Genomic DNA, 17,631 nt, shown 5'->3' with positions numbered 1-17,631 from the left:
ACCAAGTAAACCTAGACCATCCCTGACAGGTGTTTGTCAGGTTTGTTTAAAAACCTCCAATGCTGGGGACTCCATGACTTCCTTTGGGAACCTATTCCAGAGCTTAATTATCCTTACAGTTAGAAAGTTTTACCTAATATCTAACCTAAATCTCCCTTACTGCACATTAAGCCATTACTTCTTGTCCTGTCTTCAGTGGACATGGAGAACAATTGATCATTGTCCCCTTTAAAATAGCCCTTAATATATTTGAAGACTGTTATCACGTCCCTCCTCAGACTTCTTCTTTTAAGATTAAATATGCCCAGTTTTTTTTAACCTTCCCTCATAGGTCAAGTTTTCTAAGCCTTTTATGACTTTTGTTGCTCTTCTCTGGATTATTTCTAATTTGTCCACATCTTTCCTAAAGTGTGGTGCCCAGAATTGGACACAGTACTCCAGCTGGGGCCTCATGAATTGCCTCCCATGTCTTACATATGACACTCCTGTTTAATACACCCACAGCGATATTAGACTTTGTTACAGTTGCCTCACATTGTTGACTCATATTCAATGTGTGATCATTATAGCCCCAGATCCTTTTCAGCAGTACTACTGCCAAGCCAGTTGTCTCCCATTTTGTAGTTGTACATTTGATTTTTTTTTCTTTCTAAGTGAAGCGTCTTTGCACTTATCTTTAGTGAATTTCATCTAGTTGAATTCAGACAAATTTTCCAAGTAATCAGTGAAAATATTGAATAGTACTGGACCTCAGACATGACCCCTGTGGTACCTCACTAGAGACTCCCAGTTTGACAGCATACCATTGATAACTTCTCTTTGAGTACGGGCTTCCACTCACTTTATAGTAATTTAATTTAGACCACATTTCCCTAGTTTGTTTTTGATAATCATAGAATATCAGGGTTGGAAGGGACCTCAGGAGGTCATCTGGTCCAACCTCCTGCTCAAAGCAGGACCTAATCCCAACTAAATCATCCCAGCCAGGGCTTTGTCAAGCCTGACCTTAAAAACCTCTAAGGAAGGAGATTCCACCTCCTCCCTACGTAACCCATTCCAGTGCTTCACCTTTTCCTACTATCCAACCTAAACCTCCCCCACTGCAACTTGAGACCATTACTCCTTGTTCTGTCATCTGGTACCACTGAGAACAGTCTAGATCCATCCTCTTTGGAACCCCCTTTCAGGTAGTTGAAAGCAGCTATCAAATCCCCCCTTCTTCTCTTCTGCAAACTAAACAATCCCAGTTCCCTCAGCCTCTCCTCATAAGTCATAATGTAATGTGGGACTGTGTCAAAAGCTTTACTAAAATCAAGATCAGGTGGATTTGATTTTAAATCAAATTGATTTAAATCATGATTTAAATCACTACTCAGGAAGACTCAATTTTAATCGTGGATTTCCACATAAAAGTACATTCTTGTTGGTTGTTATAACCTTAATACATATTCTTCACAACTCAGATGTAGGCTTCATTTTCAAAAGGTACACACTATACATTTTTAAAGTGATTTATTTTGAAAACTTTTCAGATTAGTTTTACAGCTATATCAGAAAATAATGATTGTTTGGTTACTTTATTTACTGAAGGTAATTGAAGCAGATATTTATGAAGTCATTGGGAGGTGAATTATCTCCAATTCAACAGGTTAGTCATTAATATTTGGAGGATTTTCTTGCTATGCTGCACTAGGAGGAGAACATCACCAGACAGACATTTAAATTGTTTTATTTAATTAAAACAATAATATTATGTATTCTGAATTTTATTCTTCAACAGCACACATGTTTTAACAAAACAAACATATGAATTTTTTCAATTTAGTTAAACATTCAAGATTTTTAAAATCAGGTTTGTTTTGTTAAAATTGCTTTTAACTAAAATAGTTAAATGAAATATTAAAAACAAAAAAAAGTTAAATCGACTATGTCAACCAGGCCAACATGAAAAACTTAAAATATTGGCGTCTGCAGCTAAGTCAGTCGTCTTCACCTTCATTTTCCTGTTTGTTCATAATCTGGAAAAGGAAAAACAAGCTTTCCTGCTTTTTCAGGTCCCAAACGATTTCTCAATTTGGAATGAATCAGTCCAAAGGAAGAAAGTATTCTTTCTACACCTGCAGAAGAAGCTACTGCTGTGAAAAGTGAGATTATCACGTCAACAGTCTCTGAATCCAAGTGCTTAAGTGACTTCCACCAGTTCACTGGTGTGACTTTCTTTAAAACATAATTAGCAAACATATATTTATTGAATGGTTCACCCTTTGCTCTGAAGTTTTATAGTTGGCGTTATGGAGGGATGGTTGCTGGATGTCCATGTCATAGAGAACTCCTCTTCTTCAGTAGTTAAGGTTTGACTCTGGTACCAAGTATTGAAAATGTTTGCAAGAAAATGAGCTGGAGATAGTGCTTGTCCCATTTGTGTTTTTAATGCTTGTAATTTAACTCTGTCATTGCATATTTCTCTTTTTAAGATTTCACTCAGTTCCTTCCAGATTTCAACAGCATCAGCCATAAAACAGCTATTTCCCTGTATTTTGTTCAAGGCTACAGAAATAGACTTCGGGGTACTCAGCATGTGTTCAACATTTCTCTTAAGTCCAATGTTGAGAACTTTGGCTGTGACAGTGCCATCTATTTTTTTCACGATTTTGTTCACAAATTGTCATCAGATTAGGCCAGATCTTGATATAGTGCTCAAACAGTCCACTGCTGAGTTCCATCGCACGTCTTGTGGGAGAGTTAGCTTGGTTCCTCCCACTTTTTTCAGAGCAGCTGCTGCAAAGTGGTTGTTACAGAAGTATTTTGCAATTTCAACAATATTAGCCTTTATTTCTGGAACACTGAAGTCTTTGGCTAGGAGGTGCGTCAAATGAGCACTGCAACCGTATGTTATTAGCTTGGGATTCTTTTCACTCTCTTCTAAATTTCTTCTCATCTTGGATACATTTGCAGTATTGTCTGTGACCAAGCTGTGTACTAGACATTTGAATTTTTTTTTTTAGTTTGTTAGAGCTTTTACTGCTACTTGTAAGTATTCAGATAGTTGGCACCATTTCCACTCACTCGTGCCTCAAAAGAAGAAGCTGGATGATCGCTCTCCTCCAGCCAAGCTATGAGACATGCGAACCCAGGTCTGCCAGTCCTCCGGATCCCCTGCTGGGGCCGTGTCAACTACTGCCCAAGTGCTGCAAAGTTGAGTCCGGCCCCGCCTTGATCACTGGCACCCACGCAGCAGCTGCAGCTCCCGTCGATGCCGGAAGCATACCAGGCTGCTTGGGACCTCCTCCCATCTTACGGCACCGTTCTCACCTGCCGTGGAGGAACCCTCAGCACCAGCAGACCCGTCCCGTCCTCCGGTGCATTCGAAGGGGAAGCAGGCTATGATGTCGAGGCTCCCCCCCTTACCATGTCCCTCAGTGCCTATCCGCTCCGACAGAGAGCCTACCCAGTCCCCAAGCTCTTGACAGTCGGGGATCGGCTCCTCTGTGGTCTTCAGTGTCATAGAGACCTTGGAATCAGAGTCCGACTCCTATTGCTCTGGGAGGAGCAGAAGTCGCAGATTGAGGTTGGGTAGAGACAGGAGAGACCAAGTGTGGCCTCCACAGTGGAAGAACCCACTTGAGTGGCATTTCTGGACCCCCTGGGCTTTTCGCCATGGCCAGGAAGGAATCCAGGGTCCCCGTTCTGCAACGTCTTCTGTGGCCTCTGCCACCTTAGTTCCATCTTCCGCTGTGCATCTGCCCATGATGCCTACGGTCCCGATGCCTCTGCCTCCGGCTCCATCGTCAACTCTGGCACTGTGCTCAGCTCCAACCTTGGCACCGCCCTTCACAGCGTCGATGCACCTGTTTCCCACGCCTGGACCATTGTCGATGTCGACCTCGATGCAGGCACCACCCCCACTTCCGGTGGCTCCTGTGAGCGTGCCGATGCAGCTCCCTCCCATAGTGCTGATGGCAGTGCCGATGCATGCTTCGACATCCATAGCCCCAGCACTGTTGACAGCACCACTACCTCCAACGCTGCCCCAAGAGTCATGTGATCCCTCAGGGGCAGATGGTAGGGAGCTCGCACCTCCAATACCTGCTTCCTCCTCTTCATCACCGGATGAAGCATTGGTGGGAACAGCCATAGCCCCTGCATTGGAGGACAATAGAGTGCTACAGCAGTTGCTGCATAGGGCCGCCCAGGGTCTGGGCATCAAGGCCGAGGAGGTGGTGGAGGAGGCTGATCCCATGTTGGACATCCTGGCACCCTCCGAACTGTCACGTATTGCCCTGCCATTTATGAAGACCATTGTAGACACCAGTAAGACCCTGTGGCAGACGCCAGCTTCCTTGCCACCCACTGCCAAGTGGAATGAGTGGTGGTATTTCATGCCCTCCAGAGGGCACATTTGTACTCCCATGTGCTTCCAGATTCGCTGGTGGTCGATGAGGCTAACCAGCGTGAGAGACAGGGCTTCCAAGGACAGAGATGCTAAATGCCCTTGACCTTGTAGGGAGAAAGGTCTGCTCGACAGGTGGATTGCAGCTCCGTATCACTAACCAACAGGCCATTGGGAGCAGGTACTCGTACAGCACCAGTGCAGCAATGGCAAAGTTCACGGAGCTCGTCCCTTCGGATTCCTGGTCTGAGTTCACAGCCTTGGTGGAGGAAGGGAAGCTAGTCTCCAGGGCTTCCCTGCAGGCTGCGTTAGATGCTGCAGATGCCGCCACAAGAGTTATGGCGATAGGGGTGGCTATGAGGTGGAGTGCTTGGCTCCAAGTTTCAGGGTTACCCTATGAGGTCCAGCAGACTATTCAGGACCTCCCATTTGAGGGTGAGACTCTGTTTTCAGAAAAGAAAGACAAGTGGCTGCACAGCCTGAAAGACTCCCGAGCCACCCTCAAATCCTTGGACCTGCACACCTCTGCCACTCAGCTGAGACATTTCTGCTCACAACCTCCTCAAAAGTTCCAGCAGCAGAGCTGCCAAGACTGTTCTCGGAGGAGGAACAAGAGTGGCAGGGGGAGGCAACACCCTTCCTCGATTCAGGGCTCTGGCCATTCCAAATGGCCATCTGGCCCTAAACCAGCCTTTTGAAGGTGCGGTCGAGGACGATGCACCAGGTCATGGTCTGGATCTAACCCGCTTTTCCTCCTGACTATCCCCTTTCTACCATGCATGGTCCCGTATAACCTCAGACCACTGGGTGCTTCGCACGATAGAGAGAGCTGTATCAGTCATGATGGACAATACGGCTGCAATGTTCTATATCAACAAACGGGGGGTGCACGCTCCTCTCTCCTGTGCCAGGAAGCCCTCATACTATGGGACTTCTGTGTAGAATATTCAGTCCACCTGCAGGTGTTGTACGTCCCCAGGATTCAGAACAAGCTGGTGCACCTCAGCAGGTCGTTCCGCAGCCATGAGTGGTCCCTTCACCTAGATGTCGGAAGTTCAGAAGTGGGGATTTTCCCTGATTGACCTCTTCGCCACACAATGCAACAGGAAGTGCCAGCAGTTCTGCTCCTTCCAGAATCGCAGCCCGGGCTCCACAGCAGATGCGTTCCTGCTCCATTGGGAAGGAGCTCTCCTAGGCGCCTTCCCGCCAATACTGCTCATTCACAAGGTCCTGCTCAAAATCCGCAGAGATCATGCTCGGGTCATACTGATAGCATCGGCCTGGCCACGTCAGCACTGGTACACATCCCTCCTAGACATGTCCGTGGGAGCCCCGATTACCTTGCTGTTCTTCCCAGACCTTCTCACACAGGATCACGGACATTTCCAATACCCAAACCTGCAGTCGCTCCATCTTACAGCGTGAAAGGTCCATGGTTGAATCCGTGGGAGCTTTCCTGTTCAGACCAGGTTAGACAGGTCCTCTTGGCAGTAGAAAACCCTCGACGATGGCCACGTACCTTGCCAAGTGGAAGAGATTTTCAATCTGGTTGGCGCAATGCGACTTGCCCCAACGCTAGCCTCAGTGCCGCACATTCTGGACTACCTTCTATATCTGAAACAGGAAAGTCTCTCGTTGTCTTCTATAAGAGTGCACTTGGCTGCCATCTCGGCATTCCATCCAGGCATACAGGGCTGCTTGGTTTTTGCTAACCCCATGGTCAGCCGCTTCCTAAAGGGGCTCGGCAGGTTGTACTCACATGTTCACCAATCGGTTCCTGCCTGAGACCTCAACTTGGTCCTCCCTAGGCTCATGGGGCCACCCTTTGAGCCTTTAGCAACATGCTCCCTGCTCTACCTCTCCTACAAGGTCGTGTTCCTGGTGGCAATAACCTCGGCCAAGAGGGTGTCTGAGCTCAGGGACCTGACTTCAGACCCACCCTACACCGTGTTTTCTAAGGACAAAGTTCAGCTCAGGCCCCATCCTGCTTTCCTCTCGAAGGTTGTCTCGCAATTCCATGTGAACCAGGACATCTTCCTCCATAAACCCCATTCTAACAACAGGGAACAGAGACTCCATACTCTGGCCGTCCGCAGAGCGCTGACTTTCTACATCGAGAGAACAAAACCATTCAGGAAGTCGGTCCAGCTCTTCATGGCAGTGGCGGACAGGATGAAAGGTCAGTTAGTTTCGGCCCAGCGCATGATCATGGATCATGGCCTGTATCAGTGAGTGCTACAACCTAGCAGGGGTTCCTGCACCTCCGATCATTGCGCACTCTACTAGGGCACAGGCTTCATTGACGGCGTTCCTGGCTCAAGTTCCCACTCAGGAAATCTGCAGAGCGGCGCCGTGGTCTTCCATACACACTTTCGCTGCGCACTATGCAATCACCCGGCAGGCCAGAGACGATGCGGCCTTTGGAAGAGCTGTACTCCAGTTAGTGGACAGCTCCTACCCCACCTCCTAGATTTGGCTTGGGAGTCACCTGATTGGAATGGACATGAACAAGCACTCGAAGAAGAAAAAAACAGTTACTCACCTCTTGTAACTGTTCTTCAAGATGTGTTGTTCATATCCATTCCAATACTAACCTTCCTACTCCTCTGTTGGAGTATTTCAGCAAGAAGGCACTGAAGGGGTGGTGGGTCGGCAAGGCTCTGTATTAGGCACCAGGAAGGCATGACTCCAGGGGGCGCCCAGGCCAACCCAATGGATGCTGGTAGGGGAAAAATCTTCCGGCCAACGTGCACGTACGCACGCACACACTTGATTGGAATGGACATGAACAGCACATCTCGAAGAACAACAGTTACAAGAGATAAGTAACAGTTTTTTCTCATGTTGTTTCATTTGGGTAACCAGGCCTTGCATTTCTTTGTTACACTGTTTGCATTTTGCACGCATGCCTATCTTACCCACAGGTAGAGGAACTTCATTAAAATATTTCCAAACTGGGTCTCTTTTACGGCCTGCTGCCATTATAGGCTTTCCCTTCTAGTGAGAGAATGGTATGGTAGATCTCAAATCAATGCTCAGAAAGACTTCTGGAATATGCTGCTGAAACAGTTTCACTTTTGTTTCTACTGCCTGTCCCTCCCTTCTCACATTTCTCTCCAGACTTCTTCTCCTTTAGAAGATCTATTCCACCCCAACAAATTTGCAGAGGAACAATAGTGTTGAGGTCTGTTATTTCTCATCTCTATATATTATTTATTTAAAAACACAAAACCCACAGTTTGAGAACTGCAAAACTAAGCCCTAGTCTACATAACCAGTTTGGGTCGAATTTAGCAGCATTAGATCAATTTAACCCTGCACCCGTCCACACGATGAAGCCATTTTTGTCGACTTGAAGGGGTCTTAAAATCGATTTCTGAACTCCTTCCCAACGAGGGGATTAGCGCTGAAATCAATCTTGTTGGGTTGAATTTGGGGTAGTGTGGACGCAATTCGACGGTATTGGCCTCCAGGAACTATCCCAGAGTGCTCCATTGTGGCCGCTCTGGACAGCACTCTCAACTCAGATGCACTGGCCAAGTAGACAGGAAAAGCCCCGCAAACTTTTGAATTTTATTTCCTGTTTGGCCAGCATGGCAAGCTGATCAGAACAGGTGACCATGCAGATCTCATCAGCAGAGGTAACCATGGAGTCCCAGAATCGCAAAAGAGCTCCAGGATGGACCGAACAGGAGGTACTGGATCTGAGACGAATCCATGCTATCAGAACTCCATTCCAAAAGACGAAATGCCAAAATATTTGAAAAAAATCTCCAAGGGCATGAAGGACGGAGGCTATAAAAGGGACCCACAGCAGTGCCACGTGAAATTTAAGGAGCTCAGGCAAGCCTACCAAAAAACCAAAGAGGCAAACCGCTGCTCCGGGTCAGACCCCCAGACATGCCTCTTCTTTGATGAGCTGCATGCAATTTTAGGGGATACCCCTACAACTACCGCACCCCGTACGTGGACTCCTGCAAGGGAGACTCATGCAACAGGGATGAGGATTTTGGGAACGAGGAAGAGGATAGCGCACAGCAGGCAAGTGGAGAAACCGTTCTCCCCGACAGCCAGGAACTGTTTATTACCCAACTCGGGCTCCCAGACCTTGAAGGCGGAGAAGGCTCCTCTGGTGAGTGTACCTTTGTAAATATAATACATGGTTTAAAAGCAAGCATATTTAATGTTTAATTTGCCCTGAAGACTTGGGATGTATTTGTGGCCAGGGATGTATTTGCGGCCAATAAAGCTTCTGAAATGCAGTAAAGCAACATCCGTTCTTTATCTCTCTGTGTTATCCTCAGGAGAGTGGTATCATTCATGGTCACCTGGTTAAAATAGGGGAATTTTATTAAGGGGACATTCAGAGGTGGCCGTTCCTGCTGGGCTGTGTGCCTGTGGCTGAAAAGAAATCATCCCCACTGTTAGCCACGCGGTGGGGGGAGGAGTGAAGCGATCATCCCAGAGAATTGGGTGTGTGGGGGGGGTTTAGTTGGGTTTGTACTGCACGTTAACCGGAAAACCTTAGTCCCTTCTTTTAAATGGCCAACCCATTTTAAATGGTCAACCCAACTCTCCCTTTTTTTCCTCCCGCAGCTGCAAATGTTTCAACACTACCCCTATCCTCTTTGTCCTAGAGGCTAATGCATATAAGAAGGCAAAAAAAATGCACTCACGATGAAATGTTCTCTGAGCTCATGCAATCCTCCTGCACTAAAAGAGCCCAGCAGAATGTGTGGAGACAAACAATGGCAGAGTCCAGGAAAGCACAAAATGAATGTGAGGACAGGAGGGATGTGTGAGATGAGAGATGGCAGGATCAAGAGGAGAGGTGGCGGGAGCAAGAGGAATGGTGGCGGCAGTGTGATGAGAAGAGGCAGGAGGCAATGCTGAGGCTACTGGAGGATCAAACTGATATGCTCTGGCATATGGTTGAGGTGCAGGAAAGGCAGCAGGAGCACAGACCGCCGCTGCAGCCCGTGTGTAACCAACTGCCCTCCTCCCCAAGTTCCATAACCTCACCCAGACGCCCAAGACCACGGTGGGGGGAGGCCCTCCGGGCACCCAACCACTCCACCCCAGAGGACTGCCCAAGCAACAGAAAGCTGGCATTCAATAAGTTTTGAAGTGCAGTGTGGCCTTGTCCTTCCCTCCTCCACCACCCCACCCGGTGCTTCCCTCTTCCACCACCCCTCCCGGGCTACCGTGGCAGTTATCCCTTTATTTCTGTGACTAATCAATAAAGAATGCATGAATTTGAAACAATGACTTTGCCTCTGCAAGCGGTGATCAAAGAGGGGAGGGGAGAGCGGTTGGCTTACAGGGAAGTAGAGTGAACCAAGGGGGCGGGTTTTCATCAAGGAGTAACAAACAGAACTTTCACACCGTAGCCTGGCCGGTCACGAAATTGGTTTTCAAAGCTTCTCTGATATGCAGCACTCCCTGCTGTGCTCTTCTAACCGCCTTGGTGTCGGGCTGCGTGTAATCAGCGGCCAGGCAATTTGCTTCAACCTCCCATCACACCATAAATGTCTCCCCCTTACTCTCACAGATATTGTGGAGCACACAGCAAGCAGTAATAACAATGGGAATATTGGTTTTGCTGAGGTCTAACCAAGTCCGTAAACTGCACCCATGCGCTTTTAAACGTCCAAATGCACATTCTACCACCATTCTGCACTTGCTCAGCCTATAGTTGAACAGCTCCTGACTACTGTCCAGGGTGAGTGTGTATGGCTTCATGAGCCATGGCATTAAGGGGTAGGCTGGGTTCCCAAGGATAACTATAGGCAGTTATTTTCTGGTCTGGAAAGTAAGTTCCTTGCTGCAGCTGTTCAGACAGACCAGAGTTCCCGAAGATGCGAGCATCTGGTATCTTTCCCAGCCATCCCATGTTGATGTTGGTGAAACGTCCCTTGTGATCCACCAGTGCTTGCAGCACCATTGAAAAGTACCCCTTGCGGTTTATATACTGGCTGTCTTGGTGCTCCGGTCCCAAGATAGGGATATGCGTTCCATCTATCACCCCTCCACAGTTGGGGAATCCCATTGCTGCAGAGCCATCCACTATGACCTGCACATTTCCCAGAGTCACTACTCTTGATAGCAGCAGCTCAGTGATTGCGTTGGCTACTTGGATCACAGCAGCCCCCCCCAGGCAGATTTGCCCACTCCAAATTGATTCCCGACTGACCGGCAGCTGTCTGGCGTTGCAAGCTTCCACAGGGTTATCGCCACTCGCTTGTGAGCTGTGAGGGCTCCTTGGCATTCTTGTGCTTCGGGCAGGGGAAAGCAAGTCCCAAAGTTCCATGAAAGTGCCCTTACACATGCGAAAGTTTCGCAGCCACTGGGAATCATTCCAGACCTGCAACACTATGTGGTCCCACCAGTCTGTGCTTGTTTCCCAGGCCCAGAATCAGCATTCCAAGGCATGAACCTGCACCATTACCACCATGATGTCCAAATTGCCAGGGCCCGTGCTTTGAGAAAAGTCTGCGTCCATGTCCTCATCACCGCGCTGCCGTTGCCTCCTCGCCTGCTTTTGCAGGTTCTGGTGCTGCATACACTGCAGGATAATGCACGAGGTGTGTACAGTGCTCATAACTGCCGCAGTGATCTGAGCGGGCTCCATGGCATCTGCAGGAGAGCAGAGTGGCAGTGGAAGCGTGACAATGGTTTGCAGCCCTACTGCATCATCAGCTGCCAGAGCAGGAGAGCGGAGTGGCAGCGGAAGCATGACGATGGTTTGCAGCCCTATTGTACCGTCTGCTGTCAGCAGCACCCAGGACACAACAGCGGCAGCTGAGCTGAGCGGGCTGCACACTTGCCATGGTATGGCGTCTGCACGGAAAACAGGTGCGAAACGATTGTCTGCCGTTGCTCTCACGGAGGGAGGGGTGACTGATGATGTGTACCCAAAACCACCCGCGACAATGTTTTTGATGGGGCAACATCAAAACATTGTGGGAGCTCAACTGAGAATTCCAATGGGTGGCGGAGATTGCGGGAACTATGGGATAGCTACCCACAGTGCAACGCTCCGAAACTAGATGCTAGCCTTGGTACTGTGGACGCACTCCGCTGACTTAATGCGACTTAATGTGCTTAGTGGGGACACACACAATCGGCTGTATAAAATCGCTTCCTACGAAAATAAACTTTTATAAATTCGACCTAATTTTGTAGTGTACACATACACATACCCTAAGCATCTCTGATGGTATCTTCTAGACCAGTGATTCCCAAACTGGGATTCGTGAACCCTTGGGGGTTCGCAAAATGTTCCAGGGGGTTCTCGGGGAAAAAAAATCCCTAATGGCGGACAGAGCTGTCCCTAAGGACCCCGAGCAGCACTGGGCCAGCAGCCCGGAGCCCCTGGACTTCCAAGAGCTAAGCAGATCAAAGCAAGCCTATCTATCACATTGAGGAGATTGAAACTTCAAGACTCCTTATAAGAAATAGAAAAGGAGGTGGATATTTTTTGCTGTTTTTAAAATGAAATAAACAGCTAGTGTTGTTTTTAAAATTATTATGAAGAACAAGTTTAAGCTTTGTTGTAATGTGCGTTGTTTGCCTGGACAGCTGAAGACCTGAATGCTTGTGTAGGAGGAACTCTTTGAGTTGACTTCTTAAATACCTTCCTGCTGTTTCACATCTGATACTCCTTGATGAAACATAGGAACCTTGTGGTTGGGTCTTCTGATGGTGTCGCCAGAGTAGATATGGGGACAGAGTAGGCAACGAGGTTTGCTACAGGGATTGGTTCCTGGGTTCGTAAAACTACAATACCCACCTGGGGAAGTGAGGAAACAGATTGACAGAGCAAGAGGGGTACTAGAAATCACCTACTACAGGACAGGCCCAACAAGGACAATAACAGAACACCACTGGCCATCACATACAGCTGCCAGCTAAAACCTCTCCAGTGCATTATCCATGATCTACAACCTATCCTGGAAAATGATTCTTTACTCTCACAGACCTTGGGAGGCAGGCCAGTCCTCGCTTACAGACAACCCACCAACCTGAAGCAAATACTCACCAGCAACTACACACCACACCACAGAAACACCAACCCAGGAACCAATCCCTGTAGCAAACCTCGTTGCCTACTCTGTCCCCATATCTACTCTGGCGACACCATCAGAGGACCCAACCACATCAGCCACACCATCAAGGGCTCATTCATCTGCACATTCACTAATGTTATATATGCCATCATGTGCCAGCAATGCCCCTCTGCCATGTACATTGGCCAAACCGGACAGTCCCTCCGCAAAAGAATAAATGGACACAAATCAGACATCAGGAATGGTAACATACATAAGCCAGTAAGTGAACACTTCAATCTCCCTGGTCATTCTATTACAGATTTAAAAGTCACTATCATTGAACAAAAAAACTTCAGAAACAGACTTCAAAGAGAAACAGCAGAACTAAAATTCATTTGCAAATTTAACACCCTTAATCTGGGCTTGAATAGGGACTGGGAGTGGCTGGCTCATTACAGAAGCAGCTTTTCCTCTCCTGGAATTGACACCTCCTCATCCATTATTGGGAGTGGACTACATCCACCCTGATTGAATTGGCCCTGTCAACACTGGTTCTCCACTTGCGAAGTAACTCCCTGCTCTCCATGTGTCAGTATATAATGCCTGCATCTGTAACTTTCACTCTATGCATCCAAAGAAGTGAGGTTTTTACCCACGAAAGTTTATGCCCAAATAAATCTGTTAGTCTTTAAGGTGCCACCAGACTCCTTATTGTTTTTGTAGATACAGACTAATACAGCTACCCCCTGATACTTAATAATAAATAGTGTGTAATAAGCATGTCATAAAAACAAATTGTGTATTTCCAAGATCACTGCTTTTATAATTTATACTCAGGTAAAGGAGAAAATCCCTGGAAGTATTCATTTTTAGGAGGGGGTTCGCGAGACTTGACATTGTCATGAAAGGGATTCACAGATTGTTAAAGTTTGGGAACTACTGTTCTAGACTGAGCGTTGAGTCCCATTGGATAGATAGAAAGATTAACCTAAATAATCAATACGGAAGCCCCTGGATCCCCATAAAATTGGGTCCCTAATCCATGAACTATTGGAACTCATTTACAAAACTTTTCTTAAACATTACATGAATATTTTGTCTCATACTATAGAATTAGAATTTTTAATCCCTATTCCATGATGAGATATCTTTGAGCTATAATGTATCTTAATTACAACTAACTTTAGATAGGTTTTTTCCTCAAAGTATTTTATCAAAAAAATCCGATTTAAATAAAAAAAATGATTTTTATTTTTTTTAAATCGTTGATTTTATCCATCCTGATCAAGATATCTCACAAGTAACTTACCCTTACTTGGATAATGTGACCACACTCCAACTTGAGCTTTTAGTTCTTTTATTAAATATATTTGCTGTGATATATAGATAATAAAAGAACAAATATCTTCTGCCTTATTTTTATAGAAATGTTGGGGCGGAAAATGAACTGAAGCCCAGAAGTGAAAATTGTTGTATAGTATGTTATAAGCAAAATACCTTATAAAATATAAATACAATATATGAATCCATACCATATTACAACTCCCTCCCTAACTGGGGATCTATTATAGCACTATTTTATCTAAGCAGTTGATTTATTTATCAGTGTTATTAATAAAAATCTCATAGGTAGCACTGTAAGTTTACACAACATTGAAAATATTTTATGTAACTGTCATATATTGTTCAACACTTTAGATGAATCTTCACCATATGTAAGTGAAAAGATTTTCACTGTCAGATTGAAGTGGATTTAATGACACTTTCCAGCTCCACAGACTGCATTGCCTATATGAGGATGGTTTAAAAGAGAAGGTACTTTAAGCTGGGTTTTTCAAAGCAAAGAGGCATGCAAATCTTGTTGAATTGTAATGGGATTTGTGTGCCTAATTCCCTTAGACTCTCTTGAAAATCTCACCCCAATGTATAAAATGAAATTGCAATCCATTAGATTATAATGTCGTGTTCAAGTATCAGAAATGAATTTTGAGGCTCTCAGGATAGCCCTCTTTGTAGAATAATAGAGATTGGCTGCAGCAGGGTGATTTGATTTTTTTTTTCTTTATTCAGTAATGTCAGTTATAAAGAGATCTGTTTTTATTTTATTTTCTCCCCATATGCCATAGAGTACCTATGTTAGATTCATAAAGATTTTAGCGCGATTATTTGTATTTATTGAAACATCTCTATTCTGCACTCTGTTCTTATCCATTCTAGCTACATGAAGCTCATGTTGGTGCTGCCTTTCTCTGCTGTTTCTATTTGGATAAATGCTATAGCTTTTGTGGGAAGATTTTATCTACTTTTATTTCCTGACTTGAATCGGAGGCTGCAGAATCTGACTATGAGAGCTTATAGCGTTAATTATTTCATTACATTACAGTAGTTGGAAAATACAGGCATATTTTCACTTTAATTAACATGATCAACCAGATGGAAAGCAAGCTTCATGGCAGATAAACTCGGCAAGGATGTTTTTCCAGTGTTTTAAGTCTTGTTTTAAAACACCTTCATCACCCATCCCTGTGCTATACAAAAAATAGAATTTTTGAATCTACTGATTTGCTTGGTTTGTGCTATTAAACAGTACAGCAGAAAACTGCTCCGGTTTTACATAGTGTAATTCTTGCTTTAGCCTGATGAGGAAGCACAATGATCTTGTTAAATGGTACGCATGAGATGCTTGGAAACAAACTCTGGTCAATTAAAACATTCATCATCTAGGCTGTCTGAAAGCTGCAGTGGTACAGTTACTTGAACTAAAAATTCATTAACCTTCTCTTCAGTGAGCTTGATCATCTGCATTATAAATGACAAACATTTCTATTTGCAGGAAGTTATATACTCATCCAGCTTTCCTTTTAATATTGTCTAATGGAGTTAACATTTCAATAATAGAACTTTGAAGAGTGTAATCACAGAAGAACAGGAACATTACTTTTCAGTGTTTACATAAATTGCAGTTTCCTTTTTATCACCATTTTTAAAAAATGGATCTAAAATGCTGATTTTCTTTCTTGTCTTCCCAAGGAAGATACCGGGTGATTGAAGGTATCATTTCTCCGGTCAACGATAGCTATGGAAAGAAAGGCTTGGTTTCAGCAAGGCACCGGATAGCTATGGCTCAGCTTGCGCTGGAGACATCAGACTGGATTAGAGTGGATCCATGGGAGAGTGAACAGGAGAAGTGGACGGAAACTGTAAAGGTGCTAAGGTAATTGTGTTTATTTTTGTTCACGGAGTTGCCAGAGGCCACAACAGATCGCAAGGAGCAGCATTTGTCATGTCTGCATTTTAACAGGGCTACAATACAATGGAAAGGGCAAAGACCTCTGTATGTTCACTAGGACAAAGTACTAGTTGGGTAGGCCTTTTAGACCATTCAGCTAAGCTGAAACAAAGGGAAGTGATTCATCCTTGCCCAGAGAGATGAAAAGCCTCTTAAGGATTGTTCATGTGTCGTCTGCTTTGTGATAAGGATGCTAGGTCTGTGAGCAACGAACACTCATGAACTAAACTTTTTTCTCTGAGCAGGATTCTTACTCTGGAGTCTAGTGTTCCCTAGTGCAAGGCAGGTGGAGCTCCCCAAGCTTTCAGGCTTTAGTCTATAAGAGCAGTAGTATGGGGTTGTGGCGCAAGTCCCCCTACACACACCCTTACACTAGTGGTCACACACCATCCAGGACATTAGCTGCCACCATGGGAACCTTTCAGTGAATTCCTTCTTGATTAGAGTCATTGAAGGAGCTCCATGCCTAAGTCCATGCCTCTTCATGTGTTGCTCCAGTTCTTCAATACAATCAGCACTGATCCTGCTTTGGGGTCCTTTTCTGCTGTGTCCCTCCCATGCCTTCCAGTCAGGTCCAATTCTTTTTGCTGTTAAATTTGTTTTCTATGCCAAGACCCCAGTGGCCTCTGGGGCTGAACTTGGAGCAATCTAAAGTTCTCAGAATGGCTCTTTGTTTAGTTTAAGACAAATTCACTGGACACTGCCACCACTGATAGGAACATGTTACAGTGATATGCCAGTTGCATTTCACACTGCTATGATGTGGCTGGCCTGAACTCAATAATGATGTCAAGGCTTATTTGATCCAAGGTAGGATGGTTTCCTCTGCCTCAGGGCTGTTTCCATCTTACACAAAGCAGTTATGTAGTTCTCACTTCATAAGCTTGCAAAGCACTGTTGCTTGGAGTCAGTCTGTGGGGAAGAATCCTACTCTGGTTGTTCAGTACTGCAGGGTGTAGGGGAGCCCAAACTCTCCCACCTGCTAGAATTTTGTTAGCATGCCTCTTGAAAGCTGTCAAAAGGTGACGGGGTTTGGTGTGTATCTTACCTCTCTTTTATATTCTTCTCATTTCTTGGCCTCAGCCTTGTTCTTGCTTCCTGTTGCAGTTATTTATGGTTTCACATTTGATCTTTCTTCAATCTCTGAGACGGAGAATTCTTCCCAGGTGCTATAATAAAAGAAGATTACTGTGTAATTTTGCTTCTGTAAAGATATCTTTTTGGCAGGATTTCTTCAGGGTGGCCGTGGGAGATATCATTTTCTACTTAACCATGAACTGACTGGAAAGTTCCAGGAGAAGCTGGGGATAGGGGGAAGTGTGTGGTGTGAGACCACCAGTAGTAAAAATGACATGTGCCTCAGTGTACTACTGCTGACATTGGGGATTTAGAACTTGAGAGTCTGGGGAGTGTCTCCTGTCTCACATTAGGGAGCACAAGAGCCAGCTGTGAGATTCTGACCAGAATAATGCTTTCAGAGAAGCCAAACTACTAGGTAAGTAATTCTTCCATGTTGGCCTTGATGACAGTTCTAAAGTCTGCCTGGCATGCTGGAAATTCAGATTTCTGGATTCTAGTAGAGTTGGGGGGTGGGGGAGAAACAAGAAAGAAGCCAACAGTTAATCTAGAAATGTATTTTGAGAGGACTTTTACTAGATTTTTAAGCGATTGATTTTGGTGCATACAGCTGATTAAGGAACAAGTTTTCAGCCATGGTCTCTGAATTTTCATGGGCAAAATATCTGTATGCAAGCATCTCATATGTATATGTTCACAGGTTAAAAATTGAGTGAGTTGTCTGAAAATTAAAGTACCTGTACGTGTTTAATCTACATGTTTCTGTGATGACATACCTACACAAGTTTAAGAATATTTATAATTTTCATTATTTAAAGATCTTA

General features: G+C 45.2%; 1 protein-coding gene across 5 annotated transcripts in view; it reads left to right on the top strand.

Moving 5' to 3' along the window:
- Positions 1-17,631, top strand: part of LOC128843068 (retinol-binding protein 1) — a 123,908-nt gene that overhangs the window by 49,550 nt on the left and 56,727 nt on the right. For all 5 annotated transcript variants that reach the window (XM_054039579.1, XM_054039581.1, XM_054039578.1 and 2 more), the window contains exon 3: positions 15,472-15,655. In XM_054039579.1, coding sequence (XP_053895554.1) covers positions 15,472-15,655 — 184 coding nt within the window. The remainder of the gene's footprint in view (positions 1-15,471; positions 15,656-17,631) is intronic.

Source organism: Malaclemys terrapin, chromosome 9, assembly GCF_027887155.1.
Source record: "Malaclemys terrapin pileata isolate rMalTer1 chromosome 9, rMalTer1.hap1, whole genome shotgun sequence".
NCBI classification, from domain to species: Eukaryota; Metazoa; Chordata; order Testudines; family Emydidae; genus Malaclemys; species Malaclemys terrapin.
Note: the sequence above shows the minus strand (reverse complement) of the source record. Positions and strands in the feature narration are given on the sequence as shown.